Source organism: Danio aesculapii, chromosome 21 (assembly GCF_903798145.1).
Source record: "Danio aesculapii chromosome 21, fDanAes4.1, whole genome shotgun sequence".
Taxonomy (NCBI): domain Eukaryota; kingdom Metazoa; phylum Chordata; class Actinopteri; order Cypriniformes; family Danionidae; genus Danio; species Danio aesculapii.
In genome coordinates, this window is record NC_079455.1 from 3518652 (window position 1) to 3539275 (window position 20624).

General features: G+C 31.0%; 1 protein-coding gene across 1 annotated transcript in view; it reads left to right on the forward strand.

The window, feature by feature from the left end:
* The window catches only part of stk10 (serine/threonine kinase 10), a 106870-nt gene that overhangs the window by 35068 nt on the left and 51178 nt on the right, over positions 1-20624 (forward strand). The window contains exons 3-5 of the mRNA XM_056445826.1: positions 10123-10171; positions 12287-12436; positions 19227-19299. Of these exons, the coding sequence (XP_056301801.1) occupies positions 10123-10171; positions 12287-12436; positions 19227-19299 (272 nt within the window). The remainder of the gene's footprint in view (positions 1-10122; positions 10172-12286; positions 12437-19226; positions 19300-20624) is intronic.

Below are 20624 nucleotides of genomic sequence, written 5' to 3' on the forward strand. Positions count from 1 at the left end.
TTCATGCTAGAAACATGCTAGTAACATGCTAATTCATGCTAGAAACATGCTAGTAACATGCTAATTCATGCTGGAAATATGCTAGTAACATGCTAATTCATGCTAGAATCATGCTAATAACATGCTAATTCATGCTAGAAACATGCTAGTAACATGCTAATTCATGCTAGAATCATGCTAGTAACATGCTAATTCATGCTAGAAACATGCTAGTAACATGCTAATTCATGCTAGAATCATGTTAGCAACAAGGTAATTCATGCTAGAATCATGCTAGTAACATGCTAATTCATGCTAGAATCATCCTAATTTATGTTAGCAACATAATACTTTAGCAACTGCCTAGCAACAACCTAGCAACGCCTTAGCAACCAGTCAGAACACCATAGCAACCACCTAGCAACACCTTAACAATGACCTAGAATACCATAGCAACCGCCTAGCAACTACTTAGCAACCACCTAGCAACCACTCAGAACACCCTAGCAACCACCTAGCAACACCTTAGCAACCACCTAGCAACACTTTAGCAACCGCCTAGCAACACCTACCAAGAAACATGCCAATCTATACTAGAAACATGCTAACATATATGTACTTATCTATGCCGACTGTTTCAAACTTCATAAAAACTGCTTCAGTTATTTACACTTTAAAACGACTTCAAACTTTTAGACTCGGCTTTTCAAGCCACCATAAAGTTTGTCCTCAAACTTTAATATCTAGTTATTTGTTGTTCCTAAAACTTAAAAGTATTTTCCCACAATATGTGTCAAAATAAGATTTGTCACCAAAAATGATTTCGTTTGCAGAAGTAAAAAGAAAGTTGTGGTCAAATTAAGACTCAAAATCACCCCAGAGTGGATGAAAAGAGACCCAACAGCTCACCAGGGTTTAACATCTGTTGCGCATTGCCTAAATGTAAGTGTGGATCTCTGTGACAGTGAAGCGAAAGTGATAATCATCATAATGAATTATTCAGCAGGTCGAATAGGGTTCAGGGCACGTGTCCAGAATCAGTCCAGTTATACAGTCATTATTGACTCCGGCAGCTCTTAACAGGGTTGTAGAATTGTCTCATTAAAGCCTCATTCGTTCCTGTTTGTTTAACCTCTTGCTCATTTGCCTGTGTGTGTGTGTGTGTAGGCACTCGAGGAATCTGTTTGCTCACACTCGCACAATCTGACTTTGTTCTTGTGGTCCGACTGGTTGTTCTGGCTGCCTGTACCTGTGGCCATCGGCACGTCATCTAGAATATTCCAGACATTTTTTTACAAACAATGTAGCTGATGTAAATGCTAAACTTAACGGCGACTGGTTTCTCCAGTTTTTGTTTTGTTGACAGGTGTTCACCTCCATTAGTAATTACATTTTTCATACGTCATTATGAAAATCTAATGTCCTTTTTTTGTATTTTCTTGGAAATCTTTAACATTTTGTTTATGTAATTTAATATTGTTAATCAAATATATATTTAACTTTTATTTTGTAATTTCTAATATCTCCAACTAAACAATTTTTTAAAATATGTTTAATATGTTTAAAAAATATAAGAAATATTTGATTAAAAATAAGGGTGATGCAGTGGCGGAGTAGGTAGTGCTGTCGCCTCAGAGCAAGAAGATCGCTGGTTCGAGCCTCGGCTGGGTCAGTTAGCAATTCTGTGTGGAGTTTGCATGTTCTCCCTGCATTCGCGTGGGTTTCCTCTGGTTGCTCCGGTTTCCCCCACAGTCCAAAGACATGCGGTACAGGTGAATTGGGTAGGCTAAATTGTCCGTAGTGTATGAGTGTGAATGAGTTTGTATGGATGTTTCCCAGAGATGGCTTGCAGCTGGAAGGGCATCCGCTCTGTAAAAAAATGTGCTGGATAAGTTGGCAGTTCATTCCGCTGTGGCGACCCCGGATTAATAAAGGGACTAAGCCGAAATGAATGAATGAATGAATGATTGATTAAAAATATTGAATAAAAAAGTTAGTCAAATATTAAATAAATAAATAAATAAATAAATAAATAAATAAATAAATAAATAAATTAATTAATTAATTAATTAATTAATTAATTAATTAATTAATTAATTAATTAATTAATTGTTTGTTTGTAATTCCCAATAGGTCATGAACATTTTTGGCCATTTCTAATAGGTCTTCAAGAGTTTTTTGTAATATGTCTAACAATTTTATTTGTAATTTGATATTGTTATTGGGATATTGATATATCTTAAACATTTATCTTTTTGTCATTTCTAATGTCTTTAATATTTTGTTTTTGTAATTTGACATTTTTAATCAAGCATGTCTTTAACACTTGTTTGTTGGGCTGGGCGATATTGCAAAAAAAATTATCACTATCATGTTTCATATCATTCAATGTAGATATTAATTGAATATTTTTAAGAATCCGTTCAGGAATAATAGGATTTTTCTTTTATTTAACCACTTTATTTAATTTTACAAACATTACTAAAGCAACTAAATTAAAAACTCAAAACCAAAAATATTTAAACAAAATATCTGATCTCTTTATAATAAAATAAACATAAGTGTTAAAGAGACTCTTAAACCTGATAAATAAAATAAGTGTGTGCGATGGTAAAGTGTAAATACTGAACAATCAAAGCAAACTTTAAAGTGTACAGTAAACCTCAAACTCTGTTAACAATGCAAATTATGATGATCAAATCTGAGCTTACAGGTAAAGGAACTAACCATCATTAATCAAACACTTACTTCAACGTTACAAATTGTGAAGTTGAAGGACTACATTGCCCCTACACTAAAAACTCTTTTGCATGAGGAGCTAGTGGCAGGGATGCACAAGAAAAGAAACCAAAAAGCCACTCTGGTGACATCCTCACATCCTTTTTCATTTACAATCTCCTCACTGCTGCTCGTCACGGCACTCGTTTTCGCATGTGGTGTTATTTTGACCTGAAGCGACAAGGCTCTCCTGGCGTCTCTTGTAACTAGGCGACCATCAACCGTTTCCTTAGAGGATGGCAAATTGTCAAATCGTTGCTTCAGCTCCAATGCAAATTTATGGAGAAAAGTAAAAAGCACCAGTGTTTTGGTGCGCTGTGTTTGTCTGAGGAAATTAGTCTACTGTTACTGAAATGTGTATATTCCATACAAGTGTGAAGCAGATTGGTTAGTTCTACTTACATGAATCGCGGTGCGCTCACGGCATTCAGAAAAGTTTGGTTGTTTCCATTTAGGTGTGATTGGAAAATGTGTGCGCGTCACGTGTTCACCGCTTGCAAAACATGTGCATGTTGCTCCCATATGCACGTCGCGCAAGTGGCGTGGCTCCATTGGAAATGACAAACTGGCACAAGCTTATTGGCATTCCTTCCAAGGCTCGCGCTCAGCATCCACATTTGAATAAAACTACCGAACGTTTTTTTATTGATATTGACAATGGTGTTCGGTCGATAAATATCGATTTTATTGCCCAGCCCTACTTGTTTGTAATTTCTAATAAGTCTTAAACATTTTATTTTGTAATTTGATATTTTTAATCAAATATGCCTTTAAATTTTTCTTTTGTAATTTCTAGTAAGTCTTTAAAAAGATCAAATTAAAAAAAAGTTCAAATATTTGATAAAAAAAATTCTTAATCAAATATTTCAAAGCTTTTTTTTTATTTTAAATATTTTTATTGGTAATTTACAATACGTTTTTTTTTTGTAATATGTCTTTAATTTTTTGGCGTATTAATAAACACATAATAAAAATATATGATCGTAATTCGTTTCATAATACATAAGAAATTGCTAAAATAGGTCGGGTGAAAGAGAGTTTGAAATGTACCTAGATAAACATACCTTAAATGCTTTTTATATTTTAAAAATATAATTCGATTTCCTTAAATGTTTTTTCGTATTTTATATTTTTCAATTTCAATATATTTATTTTGTCAACATGTATCTGTTTACAACTTATTAAATATAGCATATCTGAAATAGATCCATGGTGGGATTGTTGTAGTTGTCATTTTTTTTTTAATTTGTTTATTCGATTTTAATGATTTGACATGTTTTCAAAACCTCTCACCAAATTAGCAATAAAACCAATGACATTTTTCATACCTTATTTGTCAGTGATCCATAAATGATTGAATCTTTAAAGCCATAGGTCACCTAGAAATTAAAATCGTCATCATTTACTCACCCTTTACTTGTTCCAAACCTATTTGAGTTTCTTTCACCAGTTAAACACAAATGAAGATGTTTTGAAAAATGCTGGAAACCTGTCACCAGGTTACAGGTCTTCTGCATTCTTCAAAATATCTTCTTTTGTGTTCAATTGAATCATTGAATAGTGAGTAAAATTAAATTTTTTGGGGTGAACTATCCCTTTAAGGCTTATTAAAATATCTTAAGATGTAGTTTAATATTTAAATTAGACCTTAGTTCCTATTTTTCAGTAATGTTCTCATTGCTGTAATGTAGGATGTGCTCTTCCTGTACATTCCTTCTGTAAACAGACAGTCATGTGTCGTCTATTGTTTGGAAAGACCTGGATTATCCTGTGACTCATTGCACAGTGTTGTCGTTGCACTTTCAGTTATGAGCGTGCTGAAAGTCTGTCTTTTTGTTATGGCGGCTGACGGCTGTATAGATGCGCCTGCTGTTTGCTGTCTTTTATCCATCCTTTTTCAAAAATTGTTTACTACATAAAAAAATCAACTACAAGAATACACCACCTGACAAAAGTCTTATCACCTATCCAAGTTTTAGGAACAACAAATAATAACTTGACTTCTAGTTGATCATTTGATATCAGAAGTGGCTTTTATAAAAGGCAAAGGCCTCTAGATTACGCTTATTTGACCAAAATTAAACATGATCATGCCTTGATTTTTATTGATTTAATTCGGACAGTAAGGTGTGACTTTGCTAAGACTAAAGTCTTGTCACTAAACAGAAATAATGTCCAGTATAGAATATGTCGTCATGCTGCAGTGGAAACAGAATGAATATTGTGTATGAGTCCCATAAGCTTGGAGGACTGCATCCATACATCTCTGCAATGACTCAAACAACTTATTAATAATCTGGAATGGCAAAGAAAGCATTCTTCCAAATGTATTCAGGTATACAGTAAATAAATAATCAAATGTAAAATAATACAGCATAGTCTTCGTTTTATAAACAATTCCATAAAATGAATCGTTATTAATATTTCAAAGTAACAAATGATACACTGTAAAACTCAATAAGTTAAGGGACATCAAACCGTTTGAGGAAACTGATTGCGACAAACCATTTGAGTTAAAAAAACTACTCTTAATGAGTACTGTGAACTTAATCCATCTGATTAAATGAAGCAATTTGAGCTCAGTAAAACCCAATAAATGAAGAGAACTCAAACCAGCTGAGTACTGTAAAACACAATAAGTTAAGCAACATCAAACCGTTTGAGGAAACTGATTGCGACAAACCAATTGAGTTAAAAACGAATCTATACGAGTACTGTGAACTTGATCCATTTGAGTAAACAAAGCAATTTGAGCTCAGTAAAACCCAATAAATGAAGAGAACTCAAACCAACTGAGTACTGTAAAACACAATAAGTTCATAATCAAATGTAAAATAATACAGCATAGTCTTCGTTTTATAAACAATTCCATAAAATAAATCATCATAAATTTTTCAAAGTAACAAATCATACACTGTAAAAGCCAAAAAGCCAAAAGTTAAGGTAACTCAAACCGTTTGAGGAAACCTCATGCCACAAACCATTTGAGTTAAAAAAACTACTCTTAATGAGTACTGTGAACTTAATCCATCTGAGTAAACGAAGCAATTTGAGCACAGTAAAACCCAATAAATGAAGAGAACTCAAACCAGCTGAGTACTGTAAAACCCAATAAGTTAAGCAACATCAAACCATTTGAGGAAACTGATTGCGACAAACCAATTGAGTTAAAAACGAATCTATACGAGTACTGTGAACTTGATCCATTTGAGTAAACAAAGCAATTTGAGCTCAGTAAAACCCAATAAATGAAGAGAACTCAAACCAACTGAGTACTGTAAAACCCAATAAGTTCATAATCAAATGTAAAATAATACAGCATAGTCTTCGTTTTATGAACAATTCCATAAAATAAATCGTTATTAATTTTTCAAAGTAACAAATGATACACTGTAAAACCCAAAAAGTTAACGTAACTCAAATCGTTTGAGGAAACCTCATGCCACAAACCATTTGAGTTAAAAAACTAATCTTAATGAGTACTGTGAACTTAATCCATCTGAGTAAACGAATCAATTTGAGCACAGTAAAACCCAATAAATGAAGAGAACTCAAACCAGCTGAGTACTGTAAAACACAATAAGTTAAGGGACATCAAACCGTTTGAGGAAACTGATTGTGACAAATCATTTGAGTTAAAAAATGAATCTATATGAGTACTTTGAACTTGATTCATTTGAGTAAACAAAGCAATTTGAGCTCAGTAAAACCCAATAAATGAAGAGAACTCAAACCAACTGAGTACTGTAAAACCCAATAAGTTAAGCGACATCAAACCGTTTGAGGAAACTGATTGCGACAAACCATTTGAGTTAAAAAACTAATCTTAATGAGTACTGTGAATTTATTCCATTTGAGTAAACGAAGCAATTTGAGCTCAGTAAAACCCAATAAATGAAGAACTCAAACCAGCTGAGTACTGTAAAACCCAATAAGTTCATAATCAAATGTAAAATAATACAGCATAGTCTTCGTTTTATGAACAATTCCATAAAATGAATCATTATTAATATTTCAAAGTAACAAATGATACACTGTAAAAGCCAAGAAGTTAAGGGACATCAAACCGTTTGAGGAAACTGATTGCGACAAACCATTTGAGTTAAAACAACTAATCTTAATGAGTACTGTGAACGTATTCCATCTGAGTAAACGAAGCAATTTGAGCTCAGTAAAACCCAATAAATGAAGAGAACTCAAACCAGCTGAGTACTGTAAAACTCAATAAGTTAAGCGACATCAAACCGTTTGAGGAAACTGATTGTGACAAATCATTTGAGTTAAAAAAATGAATCTATATGAGTACTGTGAACTTGATTCATTTGAGTAAACAAAGCAATTTGAGCTCAGTAAAACCCAATAAATGAAGAACTCAAACCAACTGAGTACTGTAAAACACAATAAGTTCATAATCAAATGTAAAATAATACAGCATAGTCTTCGTTTTATGAACAATTCCATAAAATGAATCGTTATTAATTTTTCAAAGTAAATGATACACTGTAAAAGCCAAAAAGTTAACGTAACTCAAATCGTTTGAGAAAACTGATTTCTACAAACTATTTGAGTTAAACTAATATATACGAGTACTGTGAACTTACTCAATTTAAGATGAAGTAACGAGGTATTTAATTAACTCATTACCTTCAACACTGAGTTCAAAACTCTTTTCAAATGAGTAGAATGAACTTTCAGTAGATTTTAAGTTAGCTACACTCATTTCATTTGATGAAGTTGACTGTTGGGTTTCACAGTGTACATTTTCTTATGTCTGAATGCTTTTAAAAGCCACACACAGTCACAGGCCAACACTTTTAAAATGATCAGTTATAATCCAGACTCAACATTGCGTATACTTGCGATGTGACTATTGCAAATGATCACATTGCGGTATCGGTGCTGACGAGATATATTGTACAGCCCTAATGTGAGTACATGAAATATCTAACAGTGCAGGCCAATAAAAAAAAACCATTACAACTAACCGAAACACACGAACGAGCACAGATAACGATGCCCTGGAATCCAGCCACATGCAAATAACTACGATACGGTGTAATGTCTCGCTATGTGTTTGTTTGCATGTCGGTCTGAGTGTGCGAATACAATCAGAGGGATTTAAGAATGAACTGCTGCCCACCACAGAATAGGTCGTTTTATGGGTCAGTCTGTTAGTTTGTTGGACCGATTCCATGTCTGTTTATTTTGGTACGCGGTTTATGTATCTTGGAGGCATTCGTGAAACTTTGTTATCACTTTGATTGCTAAAAAAACACACGCTTGTGTTTACCAGTCCACACGGGTCGAGGCATGAGGGTGGTGGGCTTTGCTTTGACAGGACAGTATTTCTATGAACAAATCACTGTGGATACTTTAGCTCAGTATCTTTAAATCTTCACGATCTCAACGCTGAAGAATTTCTGTAATCATGTACATTCTTAAAGCAGTGGTTCACCCAGAAATCAAACGTCATTAATCATGTCGCTCTAAACCTGTATGAATTTGAAGAATGTTACCGGGACAAATTAGGCCTGTTTCTCATACAGTGTTGTTCTATGAGCACACAAGTCATATAGAGCTAGTCTTGTACTTTTATTGCGACTATTTTTAGTCGTTTTAATGAATCACAAGATCTGCTAAACATTAAGAAATATAGTAATAGAGCAAAATAGTCAAGAAAAACATCTTATATATATAGTGCTCAGCATAGATGAGTACCCCCCATTTTGAAAATTTATATTTTTATCAATTTCTCAGTGAATATAGGTCATATTTTGGTGCATTTGATCAAAACAGATTTAATAAATGGATATATTTATTAAAATAATATTTTAGTCACTGGACGTCTTTATAAATAGAAAGCTAATACATCTAAATTCATGCAAAATATTAGGAAAAAAATGACAAACTACAAGATTTCAGCAAAACTTTATACTTTATTTGTTTCTCATGAATTTTGCTCTTTAAAAAATATATATTAAATATATTTTTACTATTATTTTACTCATTTTAAATCATTTTTGTAAGTTATTTAGTTAGATTAGCTCCAGATTTGGCTTCAGTACTGACTAATATAATGTATATGCACAATTGTAATACTGTAAAGTCTCATATAGAAAATATTAATCTATATAAGAGATTTGTGAAGAGTGTGCTCGTATATGCAAATATACAGTATATGTATCCATTTCTCATTGAATATAGTAAATAAATATCTGTAAATATCACCATAGCTTCTACTTTTGCTGATATTGCACTCCTGGTTTGATCATTTCGTTGCTTTGTACTTGTATATGTGTAATGACATTAAAGTTGAACCTAGTCTAATATAGGTCATATGTTATCATACGTTTGAACAAAGCAGATTTATTAAATGGATATATTTATTAAAATAATATTTTAGTCACTGAAAGCCTTTATGAATAGAAAGCTAATACATTTAAAATCATGCAAAATATTGGGAAAAAAATGACAAACTACAAGATTTCAGCAAAACTTTATACATTATTTGTTTCTCATGAATTTTGCTTTTTAAAAAATGTATATTAGATATACTTTTACTATTATTTTACTCATTTTAAATCATTATCGTAAGTTATTTAGTTAGATTAGCTCCAGATTTGGCTTCAGTACTGACTAATATAATGTATATGCACAAATATAATACTGTAAAGTCTCATATAGAAAATATTAATCTATATAAGAGATTTGTGAAGAGTGTGCTCGTATATGTAAATATACAGTATATGTATCCATTTCTCATTGAATATAGTAAATAAATATCTGTAAATATCACCATAGCTTCTACTTTTGCTGATATTGCACTCCTGGTTTGATCATTTCGTTGCTTTACTTGTATATGTGTAATGACATTAAAGTTAAACCTAGTCTAATATAGGTCATATGTTTTTGTGCATTTGAACCAAACAGATTTATTGAATGGATATATTTATTAAAATAATATTTTAGTCAATGGACGTCTTTATAAATAGAAAGCTAATACATTAAATTCATGCAAAATATTGAAAAAAAAAATTATAATTTTTTTTGACATTTAATATGACATTTTTAACATATAAATTTGGATGTATTAATTTTTGGGCCGTTATCGTAAGTTATTTTGTTAGATAAGCTCCAGATTTGGCTTCAGTGACTAATCTAATGTATATGCACACAAATAATATAAATGGATCAACCTGATATTGTTTGAATGACCGGGCACGTCCAGTTATCTCACACACTACGCCACCTTTTCCTGTTTACATGAAATGAGTCTTTGTTCACTCGGCTGCGTCTGAATTTGCCAGAAATCTCTCTCTCTCTCTCTTTTTCTCCATCTCATGTTATACCTCATTTCCCCTCCAGATAATGATCGAGTTTTGCCCCGGAGGTGCGGTCGATGCCATTATGTTAGGTAAGACCTGTATCTCTTACTGCTTCCCCCACAGTTATGTCCTTATTTTTATAGAAGCCCCCCTGCTGTTTCTTTTTGATGGTCCTGGTTATTAGCCCATGCCTGAGTGCCCCCCCCCCCCCCCCCCCCCCCGAGTTTAAATAGGATATTGTATTATTTTATTATTTCTGTGTAATTTTTTGTAAAGTAAAATCAAATGAAATGACTTAAAATAAAATAAAATAAAATAAATTTAATTAAAAATAAAAATAAATGAATTTAAAATTCAATTAATTAAAATAAATAATATTAAATTAAATTAAATAATTAAATGTCCTTATTTTTTGAAGGTAAAATCAAATGAAATTAAGTAAAATTAAAAAATAATTATAATGAAATAAAAATTATTATTATATGTTCTTTTTGGACTTAAAATAAAATTAATTAAAATTAAATACAATTAAATTAATTAAAGAAATGAATTAAAATGAAATGACTTACAAAAAAATTAAATAATGAAAAATAAAATTAAATATGTGCATGTCCTTATTTTTTTATTAAAAAATAAATAAATAAAATGAATTTAAAAAAATAAAATTAATAAAATAAAACGAACTGAAAGTATATGAAATGAATAAGGATAGAATGATATCAAATTAAATAATTGCATGTCCTTATTTTTATAGAAGCCCCTGCGCTTTGCTTTTGATCTTCCTGTTTGTTAGCTCGTGTTTTAGTGGGTAAACTCATCTTTTTTTCTTCTTCTTTTTCCTGCAGTTTAAACAGGATATTGCATTATTTCGGATGTTCGTGATTGAGGCAGTCAAGGGCACTCAGAGTTCATTGCCTTTGGTTACACTGCATTGCTTTTATCCAATAAGAATCTGCTTTGACCTGCAGGTTTATTTGAAATCAGAAGAACTTTCATTTTAAATTGTAAAAAAGAACATTTATTGGCATATAATATAATATAATATAATATAATATAATATAATATAATATAATATAATATAATATAATATAATATAATATAGTATAATATAATATAATATAATATAATATAATGTAATGTAATGTAATGTAATATAATGTAATATAAATGTAATGTAATGTAATATAATATAATATATTATAATGTAATAAAATTTAATATAATGTAATATAATACAATTTAATATGATGTAATATAATATAATATGATGTAATATAATGTAATGTAATGTAATGTAATATAATATAAAAATAATGTAATGTAATATAATATAATATAATATTATATTATATAATATAATGTAATGTAATGTAATGTAATATTCCAGGTAAAGTCTGGAATTGTAATACATTTTTTGATTCTGGTTTCAGTTCTGTCTGTTTTGTAAAGTAACATGAAATAAATTGAAAAAAGTAAAGTGAAATAAAATAAAATGAATCAAAATTAAATTAATTAAAATGAAATTAAATTAATCAAAATAAAAAAATAAAGTGAAGTGAATCAAAATTAAATGAATTGAATCAAAATTAAATTGTGAATCTAAAAAATAAAATAAAATAATTGAGTCTTGAAAATTGCATTTTTTAAAGTTTCAGTTCTGTCTAATATTTTTAAGTAAAAAAAAGTAAAGCAAGGCAAGATTTTATTTTATTTTATATTTTATATTTTATATATTTATTTTATTTTATTTTATTTTATTTTATTTTATTTTATTTTATTTTATTTTATTTTTAATTTATTTTATTTTATTTTATTTTATTTTATTTTTTATTTTATTTTTTTTATTTTATTTATTTATTTATTTTTTTTTTTTTAAATTTTTTATTTTTTTTAGGTTTCAGTTCTTTCTAGAATTCTTTGAGGTAAAGTAAAACGAAATTACTTAAAATAAAATAAAATTATATAAAATGGATTAAAATGAATTAAAATTTATTAAATTAACTAATTGCAGGTAAACTCAGGAATTGTTATACATTTTTTGTATTTTTCTAGTTTCAGTTCTGTTTAATATTTTGCATAGTAAAGTCTAATAACTCTGGTTCTGTTAAAATGATCAACCATCTAATGCAATACAATACAATATATAATGGTCAAGAAAGTTTTTGGTGTTTATTTTTTTTGTGGATGTCTGTGTGTGTCTTTAGAGTTGGACCGGGGTCTTCAAGAACCCCAAATCCGGGTGATCTGCAAGCAAATGCTGGAGGCTCTTCAGTACCTACACAGCATGAAAATCATCCACAGAGACCTGAAGGCTGGAAACATTCTCCTCACACTGGACGGAGACATTAAACTAGGTTTGTACATCAGTGGGTCAGTCCGACTGAACATCTGATTTCAGTCAGGTGTGGTTAGAAACTGACAAAATTAATTTTTGTACTTCTCAGGAAAGGTTCACCTCAGGATGAAGGCTATTATATTTTCAAGAACATATACAGTTGAAGTCAGAAGTATTAGCCCTCCTGAATTATTATTAGCCCCCTGTATATTTTCCCCCCAAATTCTGTTTACAGGAAGAAGAACTCATTTCTACTAAATTTCTTTCATCTTTGCCATGATGGCATAATATTAGACTAGATATTTCTCAAGATACTAGTATTCAGCTTTAAGTAACAATTAAAGGCGTAACTAGGTTAATTAGGCAAGTTAAGGCAAGTAATTAGGAAAGCCATTGTATAACAGTGGTTATACAAAATATTGCTTAAGCGGGCTAATAATATTGACCTTATAATGTTTTTAAAGAAAACAAAAACTGCTTTAATTCCAGCCAAAATAAAACAAATAAGACTTTCTCCAAAAGAAAAAATATTATAGAAAATACTGTGAACGTTTCCTTGCTCTGTTAAACATCATTTGGAAAATATTTAAAAAATAAAATCATATACAAATAAAAAATATTATAAATAATATTATACAGAAAAAGAAACAAAAAGCATTATAAACAAACAAAAAATAACCCAACAAAAATGTAGACAAAAAAAAAACAAACGACAAAAATATTTACAGAAAAAGAAACGAAAACCAATATATATATTAAAAAAATAAAAAAATTAAAAAAAAAAAAAAAAAAAAAATATATATATATATATATATATATATATATATATATATATATATATATATATATATATATATATATATATATATATATATATATATATATATATAGAAAAAGAAACAACCAAACATTCACAGAAAAATACAACAAAAATGTAGACAGAAAAAGTAACTATAAAGAATATATACAGAAAAAGATACATCAAAAATGTAGACAAAAAAACAATATTCAATAAAAGAAACAATAAAAATAATTATGTATATATACATACGCACAGTTGAAGTCATAATTATTAGTTACTAGATCTTCTGTATATATTGTTTTTTTTGTGTATATATATTTTGCTACTATATTGTCTATTTTTGTTGTTTCTTTTTCTTTATACAGTATATATATATATATATATATATATATATATATATATATATATATATATATATGTATGTATATATATATATATATATATATATATATATATATGTATGTATATATATATATGTATGTATATATATATATATATATATATATATATATATATATATATATATATATATATATATATATATATATATGTATGTATATATATGTATATATATGTGTGTGTATATATATATATATATATATATATACACATACTGTTCATACATACATACATACATACATACATACATACATACATATATACATACATACATACATACATACATACATACATACATATATATATATATATATATATATATATATATATATATATATATATATATATATATATATATATATATATATATATATATATATATACTGTATAAAGAAAAAGAAACAACAAAAATAGACAATATAGTAGCAAAATATATATACACAAAAAGAAACAAAAAACTCAATGTATACAGAAGATCTAGCTAAAATATAAACAATAAAAATAACAAAAAAATAATTTATGCAGAAAGAAACAACAATAAAATATACAGAAAAAGAAATGACAAAAATATAAACAGAAAAAGAAACAAAAAAATACATATATATACAGAAAAACCCCTAAAAATATAAAGAAAACGAAACAACAACAAAAAAACTATATATACAGAAAAAAGCAAATAAAAAACAACATTAAAAAAAGCTATTTTGTTGATTGTCTAATTATGATTGCTAATAAACTGTCTTGAAAGCGATTTTCGCTTGTTTATTATATTTTGAATGAACTGTTACTTTAAAATGTTGTCTAGTTAGACACGGAGCATAAGTCTGACCTTTGGTTGAGCGTCTTGTGCTTGTGCCATTGCTGGATCTTTTACTAATTCTTTTGACCTCTTTCACCTTTACACACACACACACACGCACACACACACACACACACACACACACACACACACACCGTCTACATTTCTCTGAAACCTTTGGATTGTGTTGGACAGGTTGTTTTGTAAAGTGCCACAGTTTGCCAACGACTGCTTTCTAATATTTCATTCCCCTTCTCTACTCCAGTCTCACTGGCTTTAGTAACGCAACGAGAGAAGGATTCCCTCTGAATGCTGCTTAACATGTGACTGAATGTGGCTTTATTATGTGTTGGTTAATGCTTCTCCAGAATGTCAGGCCAAGAGATACTAGAGTGTCTGGCCTTTACAGCTTCCTGTGAGAGAAAATACTTCAGCTTCAAACACACACAGCTTATATATAGGGTTTCATTATGTTATAACGAACACATTGACATCTATCCAAACCTTGCTTTTGCTAAATTAACCAATCAGTAATACTCCTTTATCCAACATTTCTGAGAAATTTAGATGCATAAAGCAGCAAAGGGATGTTTTCATCCACTCTGGGGTGATTTTGAGTCTTAATTTGGCAATAGCTTTCTCTGTTTCAGCTAGCAGAATGATTTTTGGTGACAAATAATATTTTGACGCATATTTTGAGAAAATGCTTTGCTTTTTTTAAAAATTTAACTCACCGATATAGGCATGGGCCGGTATACGATTCCGACGTTATGATAAACTTGGATAAAAATATTACGGTACCACGGTATTGTGATTACCGCTCTAAATTACACTGTAAAAAATAAATTGTTGAGAAAACATATAAAAACAAGGCAACTTGATGCAGTAAGAACTTTGGGTTGTCTCAAAAACTGTTTTTTAGTTTTTCTCAGTAACAATATTCTGTTCAGCTAACATAATTTTGTTATTCATGCAATGTTCATTATTGTATTGTACTAACAAAGTCATTCTTGTCACATCAACTGAAGCAACAGTTACTGCAATTGAGTCAATTTATTTTTTTCTGTTTAGTGGATGATTTTTTTTCAAACTTGCAAAATAAGTAATTAGTACTAGTTAGCATATCATCCTGTTTTTATTAATTTACTTAAAAATGACAAACACAAACTTACTACTTCATTCATTCATTTATTTTCCTTTGGCTTAGTCCCTTTATTCATCTGTGGTAACCACAGCGGAATGAACTGCCAACTTATTTAGCATATGTTTTACACAGCAGATGCCCTTCCAACTGCAACCCAGCACTGGGAAACACCCATTCACATTCAGACATCTGTACCGCATGTCTTTGGACTGTGGGGGAAACCAGAACATCCAGAGGAAACCCACCTGAACACAGGGATGCCAACTGACCCAGCTGGGTCTCGAACCAGCAACCTTCTTGCTGTGAGGCAACTGTGCTACCAAGTGTGCCACTGTGTCAACCCTTTTACAAGCAACAGATAAACAAACTTAGCTTTCGATCGTCACATCATGCATACGCGACTTATTTAAATATCAACGTTCCTGTTCAACACTAAAATGTTTGTCCAGAAAACTCAGTTAAACATGTAGACATAACATTTTAGCGGATATTGTTGACATAACATATATTTTGATGTAGATCAATAGTTATTCACAATTCTTAGTATATACGACAGAAAAAGTACAGTGTGCTGAACAAATGGTGACTTTATTTTTTACAGTGTAGATTCTTTTTAAATGTCTGGGTTAAAAAATAAATAAAAATCCCTTTTGAACACAATATATTTTATTTTGAGAAACATTTAAAGGGCACATAGGTTACCCCTTTTTTCCAGATTTAAGATAAGTCTTTTGTGTCCCCAGAACGTGTCTGTACAGTTTGAGCTCAAAACAACCATCAGAGTATTTGTTATAGCTGCCTGAAGTGTCTATTACAGCCGGTAAAACTTGGTTGCTGTTTTTTTGTACTGGCCCTTTAAGGCTAGTCCTCCCTGCCCACCGTTCCCACGTGCCTGTCAGCAACATGCCTCAATCGCCGCCCTCGGCTGCCTCAGGAAGCAGATCTCACATCGCGTTTGTGAGAAATACTACAGTAAGAACTTTACCCATCAGTATTTGATGCAGTTTTTTTTTTTTGTTGAAACCATGAGTCACACAAAAAGTCGTTACATAGTTCACGCGCACACACAGCGAGGACACGCACACACACAGAGAGAGAGAGAGAGCCCGCGCGCGTTTAGCTTCGCACTCTGTTTGCACGCATATGTGTCAGGATACAGGTTAATCCTCACTTCTGTATGGATATCTCTTATGTTGATGTACAAAATAAACCTGATTTAACGTCCACAAACCGCAATTGAAGCGTCTTCCTTTATAATTGTTTTGACACGCGGCTGTGCTGATGAAGTGAATCTGAAGTGAATCGCTATAATTCATGACACACGTGCTGTTTTAAAACATTTAAAACTTGTAAAACTCACTCTTGATCACGTTTGATGATGATTGATGATCCTAGCGAACTGAACAGAGCTTTTATTCCCGGTTGCTTTGCGCTCGTCCTCTCTTGTTGATAGGATTGTACACGTGACCACCGGGACATGTTAATACGCAGCTGTCAATCATTTCGGTGAGCAGGGGGACTGCACTCCTACGTAAAGTTGTGGTCGATCTGAAAACCGCTCCAATTGGTCCACCGTTTTTATGTTGTTAAATTTGAAAAAAAAGGACTGGGTGTGTTTATATCACCACAATTTGACCGTCTATACACTATACCTACACACATGCCTGTCTAAACAGCTTTAAAAGTTTTTCACCGTAGGTGCCCTTTAAAATATTTTGGTATAGTAAACTTCATTTGTTTCAAAAACACAGGTTTCTTCACCATTTAAACGGCATCTTTGGATATCTCTTCTGCTGGAGATACTGCTGTCCTAAAGAACCAAAAACAAAAAAAATTGTACATAAATAAAAAAATCTTACTCGTACCTTAGGAACGGTATTACACAAAATTTTTCGGTTTTAAAACCTTTATTTTTTAAACCGCGGTATACCTTCAAAACGGTTATCGTCCCATGCCTACACCGATACATTATGGGCAAATTAACTACCCTTTTGATATGTTCAGGATGAAAACATCCACTAAATCAAACTGCTGTAAAAATGCATCAGAATAAATTTATTTTTCTTGTATAAATCTGTTAATCAACCTCCGTCCTGATCAAAACTACTAAATTGCTTTGGAAATTACAGGATTTTAACTCTTTAATTGCCAAATTCATAAATGATGTCACTGATTTGGTGGGGAAAAACACACACAAGATGACAAATTTTCAATATAAAAAGTAACTGTAGACTGAATTTTCTTAACCTTTTATCACAGTCTTGGACATGTGAAACAACATCGCCTTTTTGATTCATTATTTTTGATTGATTTTAATTTTTCTCTCTAATTTACTGTTGGGGCTGTTTTTGCCCCATTGACTTTCATTATAACCGCATTTTTTTGATTACAAAACCATGACACCATATAATCGTTCATTTTTGATTGTTGGTGGTTTACCCTCTTTGGAAGAGGTACAATTTGTCATTTTTACTGTTGATCATTAGTTGGCACCATTGACTATTTAGATAGGCCTGTGCAAAACAGAAGCTTAGTTTCTGGATTGCATATAGGGTATAACAGCAATTTTAAATGTGTGTATGTGTGTCTCTGAGTGTGTGAGAGTGACCTTTACGCACTTACCTTGATGTGTCTGAGAAAATCAAAATAAGCATCTCAGCTCTCAGAACTACATGGAGTAAACAAAAACAAAGACATCATATGTGCTTATAATGGAAGTCAGTCGGGCAAAAAAAGCCACCAACAGTAGATTAGGGAGAAAAAAATAAAAATCTTGCAATGCATCAAAACCAGTGTTATTATTAATCTTTCACATTTCCAAGACTTAGATAAAAATAAAAAAACAAATCCAGTCCACAGTTACTTTATGTATTGAAAATACATTTTGTGTGTTTTTTTTTCACCAAATCAGTGACATCATTTATGAATTTGGCTATTAAAGAGTTAAAATCATGTAATTTTCTAAACAATTTAGTAGTTTTGATCAGGATTCAGGTTGATCAACAGATTTAGGCAAAAAAAAAGGCAAAATATTTATCTGATGCATTTTTACAGCAGTTTAATTCAGTGGATGTTTTATCTTCAACATAGCAAAAGGGTAGTCAATTTAAACAGTGCACAAGGAGTTAATTGAACAAAAAAACTAAATTATGCACTCAAAAAAAATGACTCGATGTTTGTTTAAACCACTTATTTAAAATGAGTTGGAACAACACATTTCCCAGTGCTGGGTTACAGCTGGTAGGGCATCCGCTGCATAAAACGTATGCCTGAATCGTTGGCGGTTCTTTCCCTTGTGGTGACCCCTGATAAATAGAACTAAACCTAAGGAAAATAAATAAATGTATGAATGAATATATGAAACAACTAAATTCTTAATTTTTTGGGGGGGGGATAGCATAATTGTTTTATGTTTAATCCACTTAAATTTGTAAAAAAAATAATAATAATAAAGTGAACTTAATTGATTTGTGTTGGGTCAACATAAAGGAATTATGTGGAACCCAGCACTTTTTACAGTGTTTAGATTATTAGCATCTGAATTAACACAGCAAATATAAAAGTATGTATCTACTTTACATGTACAGTAATACTGATAAAATGTAATATGTAAATATATTCCACATTATTAATAATAATATCTGTTGTTCTGCCTTTTGTTACAGCTGATTTTGGAGTTTCTGCCAAAAACACCAAAACTCTCCAAAGACGAGACTCTTTTATTGGGACGCCTTATTGGTAAGTGCTATAAATCCAGCGACATGTGATTAAAATCTGTGAGTTTTTGTCCTAAAATTCTGCTACGGGATGTGTGAAATTTCTATTTTAAAAATGCTTTCAATTTCTGTGACATTGAAATAACAATGACCTCCTCAGGTACTTATTATTGGCTTGATTCAGTGTTAAATGCTGCTAATGTAAATATATAGCAAAACAACAGCATAAACTACTATGACAATGATCACCTCAGGTACTGATTATGGGCATTATTCAGTGTTAAATGCTACCAATGTGAATATAGCAGAACAACAGCATAAACTACTATGACAATGATTACCTCAGGTTCTGATTATGGGTTTATTCAGTGTTAAATGCTACCAATGTGAATATAGCAGAACAACAGCATAAACTACAATGACAATGATCACCTCAGGTACTGATTATGGCCTTTATTCAGTGTTAAATGCTACCAATGTGAATATAGCAGAACAACGGCATAAACTATTATGACAATGATCATCTGAGGTACTGATTATGGGCTTTATTCAGTGTTAAATGCTACCAATGTGAATATAGCAGAACTACAGCATAAACTACTATGACAATGATCACCTCAGGTACTGATTATGGGCTTTATTCAGTGTTAAATGCTACCAATGTGAATATAGCAGAACTACAGCATAAACTACTATGACAATGATCACCTCAGGTACTGATTATGGGCTTTATTCAGTGTTAAGTGCTACCAATGTGAATATAGCAGAACTACAGCATAAACTACTATGACAATGATCACCATCAGATCTTGAAAATAAAATAACTAGCAGACGATTTGAAAAGTCAGAACTGTGATTGAGTGCAAACCAACAACATCAGCCACTCACTAGTCTATTAATAATGATAAAGAGGTTTAATATGTATTAATTAGATTAAAAACCATTTCGTTGGGAGTGCAATGGCTGGTTTTGAAACGTTTCTGTCATGTTGCGTCGCTTTTGGTGCAGAGAGACAAATTGCTTGTCGCTGGAATCTTGTCGCATGTTGTTAGGGCATAGTGTTATGGTCATTTAAGAACAAAATATAGCATACTTGGTAAGTGCAGTTAATGCTGCTTAAGGATGATCAGATTAGAACTTTTCAGGATTAGCTAGCATTGTCATATAATATTGGACAGGTTGTGTCAACACAGTCTCGCGGCAATTCATCACTTTTTGATTTAGTGGCCAATTCGGATAAATTCATATTTTTTAATAAATAATAAAAATATAAATATAATAAATATATTTTTAAAATTTTATTTGTACAGTTTAGAACGATTTGCTCATCCCCCAGTGATGGTTGGG